The sequence below is a fragment of the Anolis sagrei genome, chromosome 5 (genome assembly GCF_037176765.1).
Source record: "Anolis sagrei isolate rAnoSag1 chromosome 5, rAnoSag1.mat, whole genome shotgun sequence".
NCBI classification, from domain to species: Eukaryota; Metazoa; Chordata; class Lepidosauria; order Squamata; family Dactyloidae; genus Anolis; species Anolis sagrei.
The window spans coordinates 177,230,738-177,253,488 of record NC_090025.1 but is presented as its reverse complement, the minus strand read 5'-3'; the positions used below and the strand labels follow the sequence as shown (position 1 = coordinate 177,253,488).

The 22,751-nt window shown below is 41.1% G+C and overlaps 1 protein-coding gene across 1 annotated transcript in view; it reads right to left on the bottom strand.

The window, feature by feature from the left end:
* TMTC1 (transmembrane O-mannosyltransferase targeting cadherins 1) overlaps positions 1-22,751 on the bottom strand; it is a 222,348-nt gene that overhangs the window by 6,272 nt on the left and 193,325 nt on the right. Inside the window, exons 13-16 of the mRNA XM_060776763.2 lie at positions 18,539-18,647; positions 13,569-13,671; positions 1,089-1,224; positions 405-549 (exon numbers count right to left, since the gene is read on the bottom strand). Coding sequence (XP_060632746.2) covers positions 405-549; positions 1,089-1,224; positions 13,569-13,671; positions 18,539-18,647 — 493 coding nt within the window. The remainder of the gene's footprint in view (positions 1-404; positions 550-1,088; positions 1,225-13,568; positions 13,672-18,538; positions 18,648-22,751) is intronic.

The window sequence follows — 22,751 nt, the reverse complement described above, 5'->3', positions numbered from 1 at the left end:
TAAATGTCAAATTACATTATGATTTTACAAACTAAGAACCAAAGCATAATGTTTTACAGCAAATTGACAGAAAAAGAAGTTCAATACATGGTAATGTTATGTAGTAATTATTGTATTTACGAATTTAGCACCAAAACATTACAATGTATTGAAACAGCAGTGGATCTGGGCGGGAGGCAGACTGCGTTGGATAATCAGAACGTTGGATGAGCAAAGGTTGGATAAGCAAGACTCTACTGTAGATCCATATCTGCCTTCTGCCCACCCACTCTTGCAGTAAACTACATTTTCTTCTCAGCAACCTGTCCCAAGTCTGAGCAAAACTAGTATGTACAAAACTAAAAACTATCAACTACTGTTCTATGGAATTAAGCGAAACAGAAAAGGCCCATCCACACACTCACCAGGGCCAGTCGTGTGTCCTTGTTGGATGGCTGAAGTGCTGCTGCTTCCCTGTACACCTTTAATGCATCTTCATATCTCCCTGTGTTGTAATACAGTGCTCCAAGAGGGGTCAGGATTTCAGCCTTTCGTGTCACTTTCAATGCCCTACAGGATTTTCAACCAAAAGGGAGGACATGGATGGAAAAAAAGGAGCAAATAGCATGCACTGAAATGTGTCTTCTAAAGGTTCTAAACAGAGAACCATGCAGTCATCCAAATATTGTTGGATTGCAAGCACATAAATTAAAAAGATGCCAACAACATCTGTTGCACTGGAGGACCTAGAAAATTCCTTGCAAGGGTATCTAGGATATCCTAGGATCTCCAGTTCATCTTTATGGTAACTTACAGCAGAATTATATGATAGGACTGCATGGATGCCTTAGAAAATTCTGAGAGATAACAAATTTTGTCAGATGTGGATAGATGAAACTACACATGCCATTCCCATACTGTATTCTATATTTCAACAAATACTGTCATTGTAATAAAGTCTAAGAATAAGTATGTGCACAAAATAATGGTTTGCACACTTCATTCTGGGAATCAGCATTTGCTCCTGATATAAATATGAGGTTCTCTGTGACCAAGTATTATGAGATTAAAAATTAAAAGGAGGCACTCCATACTCTGCCTTTTCTTACCTTTTGTACCAAGTTTCAGCCTCTTTGTTCTGTCCCAAAGAGCGGTACAACCTCCCCAGGTTCACCATGGCCACATGATGATTTGGGCTCAGCTGGATGGCCTTCTGGTAGTGGGAAACTGCAGTCTCTGGAGATCCTACAAAATAAGGTTCAGTTATGAATGTGGTTATATATCCTGCAAGCTCATGTGTTTTATTCCCATAGGGGGAGAATTAGGGCTACATTTGCAAACAAGAAAAAAGGCACCTTCAAGGGGAGCCCAAATGTCAAGTGAAGGCTTCTTTGATAAGTTATTATGATCGAAGTACAGAGAAATTCAGCATCCAACTGAATGATGTGTAGTACACCAGACTGCCCCATTCATCAATATGAGATGACTTTTCCCACCTGATAGAATACTTCTGTCCAAGGCTGTTGTGCAATTGTCAAATATACATCACTGCCAGGCTATGCAAGTAAGGCAAGGCATTTTCAGCATGGTGTGCAATGGGAGTAGGAGACTTTTCTAACTAGTCATGTCTTATCACAATATATCCAAAGTATAACCATTTCTGCTTAGTCACCTTGACTTCCAATGTTTGCTTTAGGACTAATTTATTTGTCTTTTTAGCAGGTCATGATATCTGCAGAGCTCTTCTCCAGCACCACATTTCAAATAAGTTGATTTTCTTCCTTTCAGCTTTCTCCAGTTCTCACAACAATAGAAAACCAGAAATAAAATGGCATGGATAACCCTGACTTTGGTATTCAATGCATGTCTAGTTCTTTCACGGCTGCCCCTACAAGTCCTCATCTTCTTCTGAGTTCTTAACTGCAGTCTCATTCTGATTAATGACTGACCCAAGGTATGGAAATCTTTATTTTAATGTCTCCATCATCTTACTTGACTTTAAAGTGGATAATAAATACACTAAAATGGTTAAAGATTTATGCGGTCATTATTTCATCTCTGGTCATTATTTTTGTTTTCTTAATGGTCAACTGTAAGCCTGTCTTTGTACTTTCCCCCTTTACAGAATTGTGGTAATGACAAAATAAACCCACACGTTACACTTTGACTCTCATCAAATGTTGAGCAATAGGAATGATTTGCCCAAAGGACACAGGCAAACATGCTATTTATGGTTTAATAGCCACTCTGAAGATGTTCAAAATAGCTTACAAGAAAAGCACTGGAGGATAAATATTAAATGGGGGTGGAAGGAATAAACCATGTTAAAACAACACAACCCCATCTCAAAATAGGATGGTCACTTTCCAATGAAAAAGCAAGAATACAGATTAGATTAATCTATATCAGCGTTTCTCAACCTGGGGTTCGGGACCCCTGGGGGTTGTTAGGGGGTGTCAGAAGGGTTGCCAAAGACCATCAGAAAACAAAGTATTTTCTGTTGGTCATGGGGGGTTTTCTGTGGGAAGTCTAGCCAAATTCTATCATTGGTGGGGTTCAAGATGCTATTTGATTGTAGGTGAACTGTAAATCCCAGCAGCTACAACTCCCAAATGTCAAGGTCTGTTCTCCCCAAACTCCACCAGTGTTCACATTTGGGCATATTGAGTATTCGTGCCAAGTCTGGTCCAGATCCATCATTGTTTGAGTCCACAGTGCTCTCTGGATGTAGGTGGATTACAACTCCAAAACTCAAGGTCAGTGCCCACCAAACCCTTCCAGTATTTTGTATTGGTCTGTGTGCCAAGCTTGGTTCAGTTCCATCTTTGGGGGTGTCCAGAATCTTCTTTGATTGTACGTTAACTATAACGTAACTACAACTCCCAAATGACAAAATCAACCCCCCCCCCCCCAAACCCATCAGTATTCAAATGTGGGTGTAATGGGTATTTGTGCCAAATTTGGTCCAGTGAATGAAAATACATCCTGCATATCAGATATTTACATTATGATTCATAACAGTAGCAAAATTACAGTTATGAAGTAGCAACGAAAATAAGTGATGTTGGGGGGTCACCACAAGATGAGGAACTGTATTAAGGGGTCGCGGCATTAGGAAGGTTGAGAAACATCTATATTGTGCTGCATAGTAAAATTTGAAATATTTCCCATATCTCCACAGGGTGGAGCTACACTCCCATACTTTGCCTGGAGAAGATGTGACAGAAAAATCCATTATAAAGGGAGGGGGGTGCAACCTGTGTATAAACTGATTAAGCAGAATCATTCATCAGTGTCTTGTGTTTTTTTTTAAAAAAGAAAAACAAACCAAAAATGCTGATGTTAATTTCATCCTAGAGAAAAGTGACAGATTGCTAACCTTGGGAAGCAAACAGCCATTTAAGATAAATTTTGTACATGAATCCACTGCCTGTCATACAGAAACATCTCCCACAGCAGTATGCATACATAATCTGCATGTGATATTCAAACAAACATGTCAAGGTTAAATATAACTAAGGTTTAAGATTTGTAAAGACAAGGAGAGAAAGTGTTAAGATTTGCTTTTTTTGCAACTTTCAATTATGGCTGGAATTTGCATTGGGAGACATATGTCTGGCATATGTCTCCATAGCTATATTGATTGATGTTAGCCCTCTGCCCCTTTATGCAGTCTTCTGAATAATATGGCCATTTCCTTGTGGATGGAGAATGGTGAGATCAGAAGTGATGCATCCAGCTATTTTCTTGCAGCTAAATGCCTAACAGACACCTGCAGGAACCTCCCAGGGTTCTGAAAAAATCCATGCAAATAATGTCCTTACAGCATGTCCAGCAATGGGGTAATATCAATATACAGTAGAGTCTCGTTTATCCAACATAAATGGGCCAACAGGATGTTGGATAAGCAAAAATTTTGGATAACAAGGAGGGATTAAGGAAAAGCCTATTAAACAAATTAAGCACCAAAACATCATGTTTTACACCAAATCGACAGAAAAAGGAGTTCAATACACGTTCAAGTAACGTTATGTAGTAATTACTGTATTTACGAATTTAGCACCAAAATATCGCAATGTATTGAAACAGCTGTGGATCCGGGCAGGAGGCAGACTGTGTTGGATAATACAAAGGTTGGATAAGCAAGCTCTACTGTATGTCTCATTTGATCTCCCCACTCTGCAAAGAAATGACCACCTTTGTTAGCATTTAATGGCCTTGCCGTTTCAAGGTCTGGCTGCTTACCTCCCAACAAAGGATTCCCCCAGGCAGTAAGCAGCCAGACCTTGAAACAGCAAGGCCATTAAATGATAACCACGGTGGCCAATTGCAACATTCACACTTGCCTCAAACAGACAAGAGTTCTTTCTCCCACCCTGGACATTCCAGATATATAAATCCCATTTGCCTAGTTTCCAACAGACCTCGCAACTTCTGAGGTTGCCTGCCATAGATGCAGGCAAAACGTCATGAGAGAATGCTTCTGGAACATGACCATGGAAAACTCACAGCAACCCAGTGATTCAACAATGTATTTTATCATTATCAATAGTCAGACTATGTTCTGTTCTCATTGAGCATGCTCCGTCCCTCCCTATTGACTTGTTCTTCTCTTCGAAATCTGGGTATCTGAATAAGACACACTAGCTTCCAATTCCAACTACATTACAATCTTAGATTTCTTCAGTGATTTCTATAAACTGCTCATTTTTCTCCCTGAAGATATTATAGATTTGCAGAATAAGTAATGTAGTGACCTATCCAGGTATTGTAATGGGACTTCCAGCATTTCCATTTATATTTATGCTTCCCTTTCCAGCCACTTAATTTCCCTTCCTATCCCATTATCAGGGGTTTTTGCCCCCTCATTCTATCAACACTCTTCACCATTACTACGGAGTGGGAAGTTACTACTTACAGGGTTTTTTTCTTCCCTAAAGAATGATTGAGCATCTGTAAGCCTCAGGGTTACCTTGACTGTGGCGATGCATCCTTCTTGTGCATGCATGATGAAGCTTTGTCCAGATCAGCCTGGTTACAGGAATATTTGAACTGGTTTTGGAAAGATACGATCAAGAGGACCCATATAGTGCTGAACATGATACCCAAGTAAGGAGTTTCACATCTTGAAATGGCTTGCCACAGAGATAAAATAATATGGAGATGGATTGCAAGATCAATCAAGAGTGCGCTTTGCTTGTCCCATCTATATACCATAACCATGTAATGGGAGAATACACAGAAGAGCTACTCAGTATCAATACATCATTTTAGGGAAGGGCGCCCAGCCAAACTTAACTATCATCTAGAAGCATGATTTAAAATCCCTGTTTTGGCTCAAGTTTAAAAAAAAACTAGTGTTTATATTTAATCATCAATCTCTAGTGGTTTGGTAGAAATTTTATTTGGACATAAAAGACAACTTCAGAGTCAAATTTCTGTTGCTTGATTTCAAATTTTTGTGGTTCTCCCAGGGTTTACAGGATGGAGGAAGAAAAAAATCCAAATAAATCAAAATCAATCCTGCCTTGGGAGACACTGCAATAAATGCTCTGCCCGACTTACCGGGCAGGTATGTTGCAATGTAAACACGTAAGATTGGATTGTGTTTTCAAATAGAGCAGTGGTTCACAACCAGTTTAATGCCGCAGCCCCTTAAGACAGATCCTCATGTTGTGGTTACCCTCAACCATAACATTATTTTCATTGCTACTTCATAACTGTAATTTTGTTACTGTTATGAATCGTAATGTAAATATCTGATATGCAGAATGTATTTTCATTCACTGGACCAAATTTGGCACAAATACCCAATTTGGCCAAATTTGAATACTGGTGGGGTTGGAGGGATTGACTTTGTCACTTGGGAGTTGTAGTTGCTGGGATTTATAGATAACCTACAATCAATGAGCATTCTGAATTCCATCAATGATGGTATTGAACTAAACTTGGCACACAGAACTCCCATGACCAACAGAAAATACTGTAAGGGTTTGGTGGGCATTGACCTTCAGTTTTGGAGTTCTAGTTCATCTACATCCAGGGAGCACTGTGGACTCAAACAATGATGGATCTGGACCAAACTTGGCAGGGATACTCAATATGGCCAAATGTGAACACTGGTGGAGTTTGGGGGAAATAGACCTTGAAATTTGGGAGTTGTAGTTGCTGGGATTTATAGTTCACCTTTAGTGACCCCTCTGACATCCCCTCATGACCCCCCCCCCCCAGGTCCCGACCCCCAGGTTGAGAAACGCTGAAATAGAGGGTGGATGCCCATCTGTTGGGAGTGGATGGCAAGGGATTGGTGGCCCTTGTGATCTCTGCCAACCTTATGATTCTATAAGAGGCAATGAAGCCTCTGAATATCAGTTGCCAGGGAACAAAAGTGCAAGAGGGCTGTTTGCTTTATAAGCAGTTCATGTTTTCTTCCAGCAGCATCTGATTACTGACTGTGGGGAACATGACTAGACAGACCTTTGGTCTAACCTCACAACAGGCATGGGACTTAATGCAATGCAGAAGGGAAGGTCCCTGCAAACTGAGGGACAAGCTTGAGATCAAGTAAAGGACAATCCAGGAAGGAAAATAAAGTCAAGATTGTTTTCCAAAGGGGAAAAAAAACCACTATATTTCAGTCACACACACTTAAGTCTTCATTACTGTAGAGCATGGGAACCAGAGGGCTTTGCCAGAAGTATTATTAAATATCGCATTTCACAGCCTTAGCTCAGCCTCTTGTCTTAGAGGTTCTGGAAAAGTCAGGGTTGATTGCAACAGGTCTCTTGGTCATCTCTGCTGGCAGGAAGGCCCAGCTGGTGGGAGAAAGATTTGTCACATTCCCCAGCATTTTAATTGCTGTGCTTCTCACATGCGCTGTCAAAAATGTCTTTGGGGAGCCCGGGCGGAAGGAGATAAATGACAGTATGAGGGCAATACTGAGTGAGAGACATATTGCTCAAATCATCCCCATGCTTCTTATATCCGTTCCTTCAGAGTCAAAACTAATAATCTCACGGCATGAGCAGAAGAGTAACAACCATCTTTATCACCTACACAGTTTTCTTCTTATTGCTGATCTGTGCTTTCAACAGTGCCATTCAGAAGGATACATTTAATGTTTTAAAATATACAATAAACCCAGGCTCCCCGGAGAAGAAAACATGCTTGTACACAAAAGGAAAGCTGCTTGCCCTCTTGAACCTAATGCAGATAAGCCACAGAGGAAGAGAAAGTAAGCGTGACCTTTTGGATGCTGTGAGATTACACTTTGCATCAGCTCCTGATCAGTTGCTGGATGGTGGGAGAGGCCATGCAGCAATACAACAACACCTGGAAGGCAATAGTTCCTCAACTGGACCATGCAACATCTGGAAGACTGCCATGTGAATATAATTCTAGCATGATGTAACACAGGCAGTCCTCAAGTTATGAACAAAATAGGTTATGTAGTTTTGTTCTTAAGTTGAATTTGCATGTAAGTTGAAACAGATACACACACACATACATATAAACAAACTTTGGATGGGCTGTAGGTTTTTTGGGGTTATATGGCCATGTTCTAGAGGCATTCTCTCCTGATGTTTTGCTTGCATCTATGGCAAGCATCCTTAGAGGATGCTTGCCATATATGCAGGCAAAACACCAGGAGAGAATACCTCTAGAACAGTGGTTCTCAACCTGGGGTCCCCAGATGTTTTTGGCCTAAAACTCCCATAAATCCCAACCAGTTTACCAGCTGTTAGGATTTCTGGGAATTGAAGGCCAAAAACATCTGGGGACCTCAGGTTGAGAACCACTGCTCTAGAACATGGCCATATAGCCCAAAAAAAAAAAACCCTACAACAACCCAGTGATTCTGGCCATGAAAGCCTTCGACAATTCATTAAACTTTGGATAGCCTAGGGAAGGGTTAAGACCCCCTGAGGCATTTGTTTTCCTGTCTGTCCCCCTGTTCAAAAGTATGCAAAATGTCTCATTTTAGAAAGTGAGCAGAATGTAAAAAGCCCAGTTCAAACACTGGGGAGAATATATGTATATTTATTGAGAAGGTTTTCCCAAACCTTGATGTGCTGGACTACTACTTCCACCATCCTCAACCATCATGGAGTATAACTACCAAGTTCCTTGGCTTCACCACATTCATATTCACAAGAAATCTTGGAAAGAGGAGGGGTTGATGCTGTCTGGGAGTCATCATTCCTGACTGCCGGATCTTTTCAGGCAAAATAATGATAGGGCTTCTGGACATTTAAACAACTGTAGAAGAGACAATTTTGGCAGACAGTGCTTGTCATACAAGCAACACCTTACTTATTTTTCCAGTCAACCCTAAGGAAAACACATTTTGCTCTGCTGGGTTTCTCAGAAGACCCATAATCCCCATACCATGGGAGAGAGGGGGCACATAACTAAGATGCTCTTCAAAGCATCAGAAAGGCCAGACTGGTAATCTCTGGGAAGGCTGCTCAGATATAATGCATGCAGCACTTTTTGTAACAAGGTCTCCAAGGTCTTGACAATGCTGCACTTCATTTTCTGTGACCTTACTTTATTGTATTATGACTTGCTTTTCCTCAGTCCAGTCCAGGTGCTACCCCATGATGGGCATTGCAACCAAAACATCTGAAGCATGCTGACTTGGGAAAGGATGATTTAGAATAGACCTTTTCAGCCTGCGGCCCTCCAATTCCAAGAAGCCCCGGCCAGCTTGTTCAATGGCCAGGAATTCTGGGAGTTGAAGTCCAAAAGACTTGGGACTTAACTACCCCACTTTTCTGTCCAACACAGCACAGAACTGGGTACAAATCAAACATGGCTCTCTAGATGTCATTAGATTGCTATTCCCATCATCTCCAGCTACGTAGTATGGGCAATGGTTAGCGACGACAGGATTGCAATATAACAGCATCTAAAAAGCCATTGTTGTTGTTCATTCGTTCAGTCGTCTCCGACTCTTCGTGACCTCATGGACCAGCCCACGCCAGAGCTCCCTGTCGGCCGTTACCACCCCCAGTTCCCCCAAGGTCAGTCCAGTCACTTCAAGGATGCCATCCATCCATCTTGCCCTTGGTCGGCCCCTCTTCCTTTTGCCTTCCACTTTCCCCAGCATAATTGTCTTCTCTAGGCTTTCCCGTCTCCTCATGATGTGGCCAAAGTACTTCAACTTTGTCTCTAGTATCTTTCCCTCCAGTGAGCAGTCGGGCTTTATTTCCTGGAGGATGGACTGGTTGGATCTTCTCGCGGTCCAAGGCACTCTCAGCACTTTCCTCCAGCACCACAGCTCAAAAAAAAAAAAGCCATACATCCCATTTATTATACTTACATTATATTCAAATATATACTGATGCATATTCTTAATATAGTAACATTATAAAGGAAAAAGAACCAATTTTACTCTCCATACTTCTACTCAAAAGGTGAAGTTGGCCTGCAAGTGGGTGGCAAAAGTCTGGATAAGTTTACAGGTGAGTCCCACTTCAAAATCAATGAAAAGTGTTAATCTTAGCAGCCAGTGAACTCTGATGCATTGACCCAGGCACTTAACTGTTAACAACTGGCTGTTTACCTCATTCAGTTATTACTCTTGATTTGTAGTGCATTGTAAAGGTTAGACCTACTGCAGCCTTTCTGAACCTTCAGGTGTATTGGCTTATAAATGCCATCAACAGAGCCAGATTGGCTGGAGATTAGTGGCTAAGGTCCAACACATTTGGAGGACACCCAACTGGGAAATGCTGTGCTACCCTTTTTCAGATCTCCCTCAATTAATCTAGCTGTTGTAAACTTATTGTATTATTTCGACTTTTAAAAGGCTTTGAAGTGGTTTAATGGACTTTTATATATTGTTTTATATGGCTATACAATTTTGGAAAACTTTTTTTGCAGTCTGCTTTAAATGCCATAGTTGTGAGAAAGGCAGGATATAAATTTATATCAAACAATGTGGCGGCAGCCTTTAAGTATTGCCACCAATCTGACCCAAGAAATAAATATGTATCAAATGATTCAGAAAATGCAGCTCTTGGTCCCTGAACCAGTTTTTGTGGCCCCTGAATGCGTCAACAACTTCACCTCTAAATTTTACAAAATCTGGCAAATATAGGGCAAAAACCAGTTATCTACCACTTTTAGTCTTTTCCAATTCATACAAACGTGCCACAAAAACTTCTCCAACTACAAAACCTTTTCAGAACTTCTCACCTCCTGTAACAATGCCTTCTTTGCCTTTCTTCAAAATGTCAAGAAGATGCGACACAATGGCATTCAGAAGGGGAAATGGATGGAAAACAAAGTATATTGGTGCAATCCAGTGGGGGTGCTGCCCATGGAGAGTTGCAGAGGGGAATATTGTTTCCTTTTCCAAGTGAAATTGGCAAATCGAATTTGGAGTGCTGTAAAAAGACTGGAAAGACCCAGGTTCACAGCCTCATCTAACCATGAAGGGTTGCTGTGAGTTTTCTGGGCTGTATGGCCACGTTCTCTTCTGACGTTTCGCCCACATCTATGGCAGGCATCCTCTGGTTGAATTAGTCTGCAGTGCCTTTCATGTTCCTTGATTCGTGTCCAGGCAATGCTGCGTTTGGTGGTCCCTATGTAGAGTTGAAGTACTTTGCCCACATCATGAGAAGAAAGGAAAGCTTAGAGAAGACAATGATGCTGGGGAATTTTACTTTCCTAGTAAACCAACTATGCAAATTGCACAGTAGTATTATAAATGGGAAACAAAATACCCAAACCTTAATAGGCTATCCAAATTTAATTTCCTACTATGTGTCCTACAAGATTTTCCTGCAAGGGTTAAATGGAAAATGAGATTATTTGAGTCCAGCCAATTTGAAGAACCTTATTTTCCCATACAAGCCTGTCTGCCTGCCTTACTTGTCACCTCCTTTTTTTGGCAGGAGGGCTCCTTCACAGGAATATTAGAGGAGACACAAGAGAGGGCCTTTCCAGTGGCTGCTCCCATGCTGTGGAACTAATGAAATAAGTTGGGCTTGCATGGACTTCCTCCTGTTGTATAAAGATGTGCTTTTGGCATTTTTCTTTGAAAATAGTTTACCAAGGCATGTTGTAATATTTGTTATACTTGTTTTTAATTCAACCATTTGTTTTATTATGGCTTCACAGTATATGTTTTTGCATTTTCATCTCTGTTTTCAAGTTTTATTGTGAGACATGGTAAGATCTAGTTTTGGGAGAACATAGCATTCAAACAAACCAGCAAATAAAGAAACGTGCCTTCCTCCCCATTTTACACTGAGATGCGCTGGTCTCCACAAACTGAGACTCAGTAGCTGGGTAATTTCCATGGTCAAGAGCTCTGACAAGTGTCTCAGTCCTGTTCTACAGCCCATCCCATCCTTGCCACTTTGAGAAGTGAAAGGAGCAGCTTATGCTCTTGCTATTCCAACTCAGCTAATGAAGAATGTGCCATTCACAAGACTGTGTTTCCATTATGTATGTGCCAAAAAGGAGACTTGGACCATGGAAATTGGATGCGAACCAGCACCAAATGAGTTAAGATTTCTGGGTTCTGTCAGGAGTCTTTGCAAAGAAAAAAACCATTCTTTCTCTCTGGTTCACAGCATCTGTGTTTGGCCAAAACATGCCTGACTGCAAAGCCTTATTTATTTTATCACAGCTGTGCTGAGCCTCTCCAATTGGAAGAGCTGTTTTGCCACCACTGAGCAGCTGGCAGAAAAGCCAAAGAAGCATTTATGGCTTGGAGTGGTCGCCTTGCATTACTGTCAGGATATGGGAGAGAGCCTTTGGCTAGGCACAGACAGATAGGAAGGCAATGCTCTGCTGGGCTGAAAAGACAAATATGCAGTGGGAAGGTCACAAGCTTCATAGCACTGCTAATTGGAAACCCATCAAAATGCATGTACTCTTTCTGTGCATAAGAGACTTGCTAATCCACCAGCAGACTCAAGTTTCTTTATTTGAAGAGCAATCCAACACACATGTATTCAGAATAGAGTTGCCAGGTGAAATGATAGACAATGCTCCATCATTTTGCCTGGCAACCCTTTAATAATTGTCTATAAGAGGGAAGTTCAGAGTTGGACCCAATGCTGCTAGAAATTTCTTTCTTTACACAATCACTGTCCCTTATTTCACCTAAATTCAATATGAGTTCAATGAGATTTAATTCCAAGGAAAGTGAGCCCCGCATGGAAACCTCAGAAGCAAACCCCACTAAATTCAGTCAGACTTACCCTTAGGAAAGCACATGAAGAAAAGTAGGCTTGGATGTTTATGAATTCTGAGGTTGCAACAGAACTACAGAATCAATTGCTAATGATAACTATGGAATCAGTGGCTAGGGGGGAAAAGTTGTTGCTAAATGTCCAGGTTCTTCTAGGGACGTTTAGCATCTTTTCATAACATTTGCTTAAGCTTATACCCTTTTTCTTATTTATTCTTATCATACTTATCTTCACTTCATCTCAATTAAACAAATGCATTCGGAGTAAACCTTCCCCCCTTTCATGTCCCAGCTTTTGTTGAGGGACCCGATCCATTTTTTGCAAGCCTTCTGAAATTGGGAGGGTTGTTTTCAGTTCTTTCATTTTGAGGCCCAAAAATCAGACCACCCCATTCCTCGTGTGCATTCTTACCTGTTTCTACTCTAGAGCAAGAGGCACTCAGCTGTTGGCACTGGAAGGCGCACACACTTTCCGGGATTTCTTGCATGCCACCCCACACTCTCCTTGGAAAGTGTGTGTGTGTTTGTGGTGGGGCATGCAGGCAGGCCTAAAAAGCATGTGTGCCTGCCAATGCCTGCAGCCAAACACCACTTACTCTACAGTAAGACGTGCTCAGCTGCCTGCACGCCCTGCGACACACGACCTGCCACACACTACGAGAGTGCATGTGTCGTGGGGTGTGAAGACGGGCCCAGAGTGCGCCTGCAGCCAAGCTCTGGGCCTGCCTGCCAGCCCCACCATATATGCACTCTCTTTCCAAGGCAAGTTTGGATGCAAACAAAAGCAGGTTTTCATATTGTGCATATTTTCATGTGGGGAGGGAGCTTTCTGTTTCATGCGTCCAAAGAAATGAAAGACACGAAAGAAATGGTAGGAACAAAATTTGTGCACATGTCTAATCTCAATGAAAATCAAGTTGGTTATCTGTGATGCCCCACATTATATTAATTGTGGATATTAGTTCTGCCATTATACCATATTTAATATTGTGATGTGATCAACAAAATTAATACAATCAGAGGACAGTGACTGTAAATAAAGTCAAAGAAAGTGGGAGAAAAGAGCAAGATGAATACTGTAGTTAAAAAACAACAACAGCTAGGAAACCAGAATACGGAACTGCCTTGAAGCAACAGAAATACGTTTGCAACAGATGCCAAAATTGCCAAAATGAAAACAAAAACAAAACTGGCAAGTAGTCCAACTCTATGTTGTTTTATAATTCATAAAGAGAAACCACAGAGAAGTTAATTGGATGAAGGTAATGAGAGATCTCATAATGACACAGATTAACTAAGAGCCATTCTGGCCCACCCAGGGTAAGAGTTTAAAAGTTAAAGTAATCCAGTATATCAACTGGGGCTACTTTCTACTTACCAGTATCGACTAAGAAAACCCCATAGTTATTATGCAGATCGGAGCTATCTGGACAATTCTCTATTCCAGCCTGATATACTTCCTCAGCTTCTTTTAATTGCTCCTTAATGCAAAAAGAGTTAGCATATATTATTAAACCAGAAGTTAGTCAGTGTCATTACTAATGGTTACATGTACATTTTTCTTATGGAAATATGCTCCTTTTTTAAAAAAAGGAGAAGCATTAAAACAATGTCATTCAATAATGGTACCTAACAGCCACAGTTGATATGAAAGCTGCCTTGACTCCTAAGTCTGGAGAAAAGACAGGAAATAAATAAAGGGAATAATAAAATGGTGTCCTGCAAATAACTGGCATAGCAAACCTAGAAAAGACAGCTGTACCAATGGACCTTCCCATGAGGTCCTACTGCACAGTACTAGTAAGCTCAATCCTTCTCTACAAAAGAGAAGGATTGAGCTTTGTTTAAGAACACGAAGAAAGAAGGGAGCTATCCTCCAGCCACTTGCGTCTGGGTATCAATCATGTTAAAATCCAGTGAAGGCCCTGAGCCAAGGCAAATTGATGAGATACCATAACATTTAACCAAAATTTGAAATGTAGTACTTTTGCTTTGTTCCTTGCTCTTTAGATGCCTTAAGCTACAGCTTAATTAGTTCGTGCATGAATCTAACACAGCAGACTGAGCTAAAAGCAAAAAAAGGTCACAGGTTTTCCCACTACAGTGAAATGAGCTGTACTTCTAATTATAGTAATTATTTCAAAAATATATCAATGAATACATCTTCACATATGCAAGATATATGTAAATCTGTGCCCTTTTTTTGTTTGTTTTGCAGAGCATTAGTAGCTGGTCTACTATTTTGTTACCAAGTGGTGATGCTGGACCTGCCTGGATGGTTTCAGAAAGGGTGAAAATGGTGAAACCTATGTGCCCCTTCTGTGTAAGCTTTGGTCCTGTGTCTTTTATAACTGTGGAGTGATTTAAAAAATGAAAATTGTCCCTACAGAATCCTCCAGGAACTACAGCTCTCCATTCCACCCAGTACTTACAACTTGCCCCTTCATGCACACATTAAAAAGGCAAATTTTAGAAATCAAAAGCGAGCACAATGTTAATTCTAGTTTTATTACTAAAACTAGGTGTTCTACCTATGAAGACATGGGGATGATGATAGGGGCTCTTGGACCTTATACAGTTACTTGCTCCTGGCTTTGAAAATAATCAGAAGGCATCTGATCCAGTTCCATAATATATTGTATTTACTTTTTACTTGTAAGCCGCTCTGAGTCCCCTTCGAGGTGAGAAGGGTGGCATATAAATGTTGTAAATAAATAAATAAATAAATAATATGGAAAACTGCCTGCTTGGAAATTATATGGTTGTAACTGTTACAGTTAGGGTTTCAGGGTGAAATATAAGGCAGGGCTCATGTTAATGTAATTACTGTATAAGGGAGGAAGAGCACCAGCATGGTGTAGATCAATGGTTCTCAACCTGTGGGTCCCCAGGTGTTTTGGCCTACAACTCCCAGAAATTCCAGCCAGTTTACCAGCTGTTAGGATTTCTGGGAAGGCCAAAACAGCTGGGGACCCACAGGTTGAGAATCACTAGTGCAGATATTTGTGATTTGGAGATCAGGGTTTGGATCCTCGTTTGTCTAGGAAAACCACTGGGTGACTTTGGACAAGTCACACTTACTTATTCTTGGAGGAAGACGAAGGCAAATTCTCTCTGAACAAGTCTGAGCACACACACACACTTATGATAGGTACACCATAAGCTGGAAATGACTCAAAGACACACAACAGCAAGAGGGAATTTGAGCAAATGGTATATACATAACACCAAACACCTGCTGAAATTCCCTCTTCTACATAGCTACTAAGGGGGCTGTTCCTTATTTCACCTAGCAAGCCTAGTTACGAGCAACCTGGGAAGAGAAGCAAGAGTATTACCAATGTAAATGCATTTGGGGCTCTCTCAAATGTGGACATGACTAGGACGGTGTAACTTGTCTGTATAGGGCAGTGGTTCCCAACCTGTGGTCTGTGGACAAGAAGAAAAATATGGTCTGCGGCCTCATTATTACTACACCGTTGCAATGAGAGTGACTGGTCTCGTGAAACCCTCTTATAGTGCTGAGGCTTATTAAATATAATTTTCTATGGGTGAGCAGAAGGCAACTACTGGATGGCATATATTCCATATCAGAACCTAGAGTTGATGTGGTCTACCCAATGCAATTTTCTGAATCAGCACTCCAAATAACCAAACCGAATCTAAAGTTGACCAAAAACTGATTTGTAGCCCTTTTGGTACTAATGTTGGAGAGTAGTCCCTGGTCAAGTAGTCCCTGGTCAAAAAAAGGCTGGGAACCACTGGTATAGGGACATGGAAAAGCATACTGTACTGCAAAGAACCAGATTGAATCCTGTCCATGAAAGAAAAGAGTATAATCATCAAGATCTTTCTCTCACACAAAGAAAACAGATGTGGGACAAGGTATCTTCCCTTCATTTACATTTGTATTGCAGTCCTTAATAACATGGAATGCTTCCGCAGTGAAAGACAACTGCCTCTTCCAGAGACTATAAGATGAAGCAAGCAGGTGTGCTGACAAATAAACAGGGGCCACAGGAGATACCTTTTTGGAGGTGAAACACATATATCCTTGATAGTGCTTTATTTCTTTCCTTTTAATTTTCTTCCAAGATAACTCAAATTTATATGCAATGTGAAAGTATACTACAAAGTACAATTTCAGTGTAATCCCACAGATGTCTGCACTAAAGTCAACTCTTCGGAGTTCAATAATGCTTGCTCCCAGGTTAACATGCAGACATTTGTAGCCTTCTGCTGCTTTTAGGAGATACAAGGAGCTATACTGTGTCAGGGTTGGGGAATACAGCATCCTAAAGATGTTGCTGGACTGTGACTCCTATTACTTCTTCCTACTGATGGCAATTCTGGAGGTTATAAGACCAAATCTTCCAACTTTGGGACCAAGGAAAAGATGTCTGCTGAAGCCCAGATGGCAGATGCCAAATCAGGTCTAAGATATTAGGCCAGTAGCTACACTAAACCTCCACTGCATCCCAAACATCTGCAGTCCATAATGGGTTCCATCTTTGCCAACAATGAAGGACCATGGGAGCTGAAGTCCAACATCATCTGGAAGCACTCAAAAGTAATCCAATCATGATCTTACTCATAATATCAAATCTTTTCAACTAAGCAATATTCTGGTGAAGGAACTTTTTGGGTGAAAACAACAACTTTCTTATATTTTTCAACAAGGAAGAAGGAAGGAAGGGCAAACATGGTGGCCACAAAGCAAATCTCCCCAGATTCTAGGGTACATAAAGAATGCAACCTGACGCAAGGTCAGCAGGCTAATTCAAGCTGACAAACAAATGGAGTGCTGCCTTCGGAAGTGTTGATGTCAGGCACATGCCACAGAAATGTATCGGTAAGAATGGTGTAAGCACTTTGAAGTCCATAGGAATGACAAGCTAGTCTCCCAGCATCATCAGCAGCTTTGATTAAAGTTGCAACACCTTCAAAAGCAGCAGAGGTTTGGGCTCCCTAGAACACACACTTGTGTAAGCGTACTCTCCTTTCAAGTCTGATCTTGTTTGAAAATCACCTTTTGAGGGGAGGACAGGGTAATTACGCTGACTTACAACCTAACTCCCTTGAGCATGGAACATTAATCTTAAGGGGCCCTTTTACAACTAAAGAAGCAAAGGAACCGTCAAGGCGCATTTTAGTTCCCTAGATTACTGGAGGAAACGTGCTGTGTAGGACCAATGAGGGCAATCAAAAAGCTCCCTCCACCTCTCCCTTCCCAAACTGTAATAAAAATAAATCCAGGACCTGCAATTAATCAGTCTGCTTTCTTCAAAAGCAGTGCCACTTCTAGCACTTTGGTCTGGTCCTCCTGTATGTGAGGTTGTGCACGTGTGTGTGCGTGTGCGCGCACACACATACCTTCAAATTGCCTACCAATGGAAATCCCATGAATTTCTTTCCTTTTTTTCTAGTATATATATATTATTACAGTTAAAAGGAAAGTACAATAAAACAAGCCAAGAAAAGGGGAAAGACTACGTTTTCTACAACAAAGGGCTTGTCTACATGGGCTTAATAGCCTGTTTGCAAAGTCACTCCCAGCTGTCTTTATGACGTCTAGGAGTGACTTTACAGCATCATTTTTGTCCAAAAATGATGGCATAAATGTTTAAATAAAAAGTTTCCAAACTGGAGGAGACCATCTCAATTGGGACAAGAAGATCAAAATACAAAATGAAGGGCATTCCTCTTGCAAAAGGAGTACATAATGACCTGTCTTTTGGGGAAGGCCTGAAGATACAGCAAACAGGATACATGCATTGCATGCTGAAGGACCCAGAACTTGGGAATCTTACTTGTTTGAACTTTAATTCCCAGTCTCTTCCCATGCAGGCTAGTAGATCCTAGGAATTACATTCCCCTTTACCCTCATTTCGCCTACACAGAAACAGTCAATGCTGACAAATCCCCATGTCAATCACTAAAAATTTTTCGTGGGACAGAAAACGAATCCTACTCAGCATCAATAACAGTTGCCTGGAAAGTGGCTGTAGCCAAATGGCCTTCTTGTTGCAGAGTTACTATCTAAAGCAGGACAGGCAACTGCATGGGGATGGGAGATGCAATTTGATAGCCCCATCTTCTCTACAGGCTGCATTACAACCTGAGTGTTTGCACACAGAAGATGGAGGTACTTCAATGGGTTTTTTTGGGGAGGGGATTGCATGATTGCATCCATTAGATGGGCTTTGAGTGTCAATTCTGAGATTTTCTTTTGATCTGAAAACACACTAATTTTAAATGGGCACAAGGGCTCTTCACGGGGGACTTCATGGACTGAAGGCTGCATATTGTTAGCACTAAGGTGAGGTAAACTTGAATGGAGCCAGTTACCTGTTCAGCCAAGAGCGAAGCAAGACTGGAGTACGCATCTGCAAACTCTGGTCCGTAATGAATGGAATCTCTCAGTAAGAGAACAGCTTCCCCCTTCTTCCCTTGGGACCTGAAAAATCATATGGTGGGAAGTGGGGGTTGGGGATGGCGGAGGAAGAGAAAGACAGCTCTTTTAATAAGTTTCTCAGCTCAGCTATTGATTAAAACACTGTTCAGAGACTCCACACTGCATGTCATCCCCTTTTTTGCAGAAAGGGCTAAATAATTAAATTTCATTAGTCATGCGCCTCCTGGGGCAATATCATATTCCACAGCCCAGCAGCATGAACACGAGTGAGAGAAGACACTGGATATGTGCTACATTTCTGTCTCTTGGCACCTGCTGGCAAAGTTTTCTATTACCTGCTGGGCAGCTTAAGCAACCTACTCACAGAGACCGTTCTCGTGCTTTTCAGCATGCCTTTCCACTTACTGTTGTGTCAGGCAATACAAATGTCCCAGACAGTCCGACGTAAAACAAACCAGGCAAAGTCTGATTAAAGGTGTGTGTGGGGGGGGGGGGGCTACGACTCAAGCAACATTGGAGAAGAAAATACAAGAAACCTTTATAGCCCTGACCCACTTCCTTGCGCAACCTGAGCTTTCTGTTCTCAAAGGGTGCCTCACACTCACAAAAAAGGAGAAAAAAGCTGTTCTCATAACTTGAAAAAATTATGTTAACTACCTAACAGAAGTATAATTTTACAGTCATTCCTATTGGTTCTCCATATATGTTCAAAGACGTCTTGCAGGGATAGCACAAGTCCTGAAAATAGTTATTTCCCAACTCATTATAAAACAAGGAGTTTCCATTGTGTGCTTTGTTGAGCTGAAGAGCCTGCAAACATGGAGAGGGAGCAGAGCTCAGTAGTTGTGTATGTGTTTTGCACTATCACACTGGTTCTCAACCTGTGGGTCCCCAGGTGTTTTGGCCTACAACTCCCAGAAATCCCAGACAGTTTACCAGCTGGGTTGCTGTAAATTTTTCGGGGTGTATGGCCATATTCCAGAAGCATTCTCTCCTGAGGTCACAACCTCTGAGAATGTCTGCCATAGATGCAGGTGAAACATCAGGAGAGAATGCTTCTGTAGCATGGCCATACAGCCCAAAAAACCTACAGCAACTCAGTAATTCTTGCCATGAAAGCTTCGACAATACAGTTTACCAGCTGAAGGCCAAAACATCTGGGGACACACAGGTTGAGAACCACGGCACTATCAGATCAATAAGGTCCCAGGATCAGTTCCTGACAGAGAAGGAAAAAGCTACTTTGAGGAAAACACAGGACTGCTAGTACATTGCCCACGCTGGCAGATGGATTCTGGCATTTGTATTCCCACTGGTAACTTTTCCTAGCTCTAGTTCTTGGCATCTGTAACCAAAAGAGCAAGAAATAGGTAGGAAGGACACTTCCCTCAGATTTTAGCCTAATCAGAGAAGACAAAACTAGGATTGGGTGAATGAACTCTTATTTATGAGGCAGTTCCCTAAATCATTTCATCATTTCATCATTTAAAATAATGGTGTATAAACATAGTAAGTGCCAAGCTCAAAAAGCATTTTTCTTTGTCTTTTCAAAGTTTATGGAACTTCAGTTATTCCAGAATCAAATATGCAACATCCAAATATGTGAGCACACACATCCTTCCAAGACTGTTTTTACTGCTGTTCCACTGAATTATATTTTGATGACTTTAGCAGCTAAGAAAGATCTATTTCCTTGCTAAGAAAGAGCATTCATGGCATTCTTGTGATCACAAGACTTGGCAATTCCGAATCTTACTCAAGAATTCCTGAATTCTAGGCTAAGGCAATAGTGCCATTTGGATTCTAAGAACGTAAAGAATTAAAGGGACCGCAGTGGCACAATGGGTTAAACCCCTGTGCTGCTGAACTGCTGATCTGAAGGTTGGCTGAACTGCTGACCTGAATGTTGGCAGTTCGAATCCGCGAGATGGGGTGAGCTTCTGTTTTTCAGCTCCAGCTCCTGCCAACCTAGCAGTTAAAATACATGCAAATAAATAGATACCACTTTGGCAGAAACAGGCAAAGAGATGCTCCAAGCAATCTTGCCGGCCACACAACCAGGAGGCGAGAAGGCAGGCTCCTTGGCTTGAAAATTGAGGAAAGAATTGCCTCCAGAAGCCGGAAATGAAAGGAGAAGCCTCTGCCTTTGTTTGCATTTATCTATTAAGCACAATATCACAAGGTTTAGATTGCAACAAATCCCATGAATGCTTATTTCACTGAATTATATGGGTTCCAGTAAATGTGCACAGGACTAAACAATTTGCCATCTGGAGAACACCTATTTGGAGAATGCTACCATTGACATTACTGAGGTCAAAAAGAGATACAAAACTGGTACATTTGGTCCAACATCACTTCTTTTTTTTTCTTGCCTTGCTGGTGTTGTTGTTGTTATTTTGTGTGTTCAAGTTGTTTCTGGCTCATGGCGACCATAAAACAAATCTATTATGGGATTTTCTTGGCAATATTTGTTCAGCGGGATCTTGCCTTTGCTTTCCTCTCAGGCTAAAGAATGTGAGCGGTTTTAGGTCACCAAGTGGGTTTCCATGGTTGAGCGGAGATTCAAAACTTGGTCTCCAGAGTCATGCTCCAATGCTCAAATCACTACACCACACTGGCTCCATTTCTTGCATTAAAGGGCATCAAATTAGACATGGAAAGCATTGTGTCCAGACAGTTCTTAGATGCTACTGGCTGTAAAACTAAAGGCAAAATTTTAAAAAAGTTGGAAGTGGTTTACAAACGTTTGCAAATTGGTGGAAAATCTCAACAGTTTGAACTCTTTGACAGCAAACTGGTGGAAACCCCCTTTGTGTTGTTGCTGTGGGAAGGGAAGCAGCTAAACTCAAAGTGCATTGACATTAACAACGTATCATGCTTCAGAGTTACTGTACAACCAAATATAGCCAGTATTATTTTTGTCAGCTTTCACTCTACCAGGATCCCAGAATGTGAGTCCTATCTTGTTTACACTTTCCAAATACTCAGGCTGAAAATTACTAGTTGCAAATTAATAATGTTTTTGGTAAGTAGTCCCTTCCCCAAATAACTAATTAGAAGTACATTACATTATGGCTGCAATTTAATGTGGGATAATGTCATTCCTTTTGTGGTACAACTGCAACTTATAATTACGTAGGGGAGACAACAGTAAACAGTGGAAGAGTAATATTAATTGGGCTAAGGTTTTAACCCATGGTATGTTTCATGCTCTACTGTGGTATCATTCAGAATGTAATGAAGTGGGTTGAAGGGAAGTGTGCTTTCTACCCTATGGCTTGTTAGCATTAGGATGTGCGCTTTCTTTTTAAAGCAGTTATTTCATTTACTTCTGAGAAACAAGAAAGTAAAATGTTATTAAAAAATAAATATAATATGTTCAAAGTGAAAGTGAGGAAATGGGGGTTTGGAATTATAGCAGTCATTATTTACTTTTTGGAAATGGCTTTCCAATCTCTGTGTAACACAGAAAAGGTCTTTGGGTTTTATTTTTTTTTATTTTTAAAAAAATCAGATACAATATTTGGCTTTATTGGAAATCCCTTAAAAGAGTAAAATACTAATTGCTTTGTGAGCTCTCAGCCTCCTGTGGTTCAACTGGAGACCATTCAGAAAATGAAAGGTTTCTTCAAAAGCTCCAATAAGGGGTACACATGTCCTTTGAGGGCCATTAGCTTTAGCGTCTAGGAATATAGTCACTTACTGGAGACTTTTTCCTTTGCCCTCCTGCTGCTTCCTAACTCAATTGAACCAGTATGGGGTGCAGTGCGCCTGAACTCTGCTATCTATTTTCCCCTCTTTATTCTTTAGGTCACCACAGCAAGAAATGTGGATATAAATGCCATGATTAAATTCACCAATAAAAGGATCAAAGAAGCAGGGTGAGAGATGTGACACCAACACTGCCCGACTCAGCCATCTCATGACTGAAGAGTAGAATGCAACATGGCACTTGAGCCAAATGGCTTCATACTAGGAGAAGTGGACGATTTTCTGAGGTTAAAGTGCATTGAAACAATATTCTATGAGGTTCCTGTATTCAACCAGAGCTGAACACTCCTTACTTAATAATCATCATCATCATCATTATTTAAATCCCATCACCATCTCCCAAAAAGGACTCGGGGCATCTTACAAGGCACT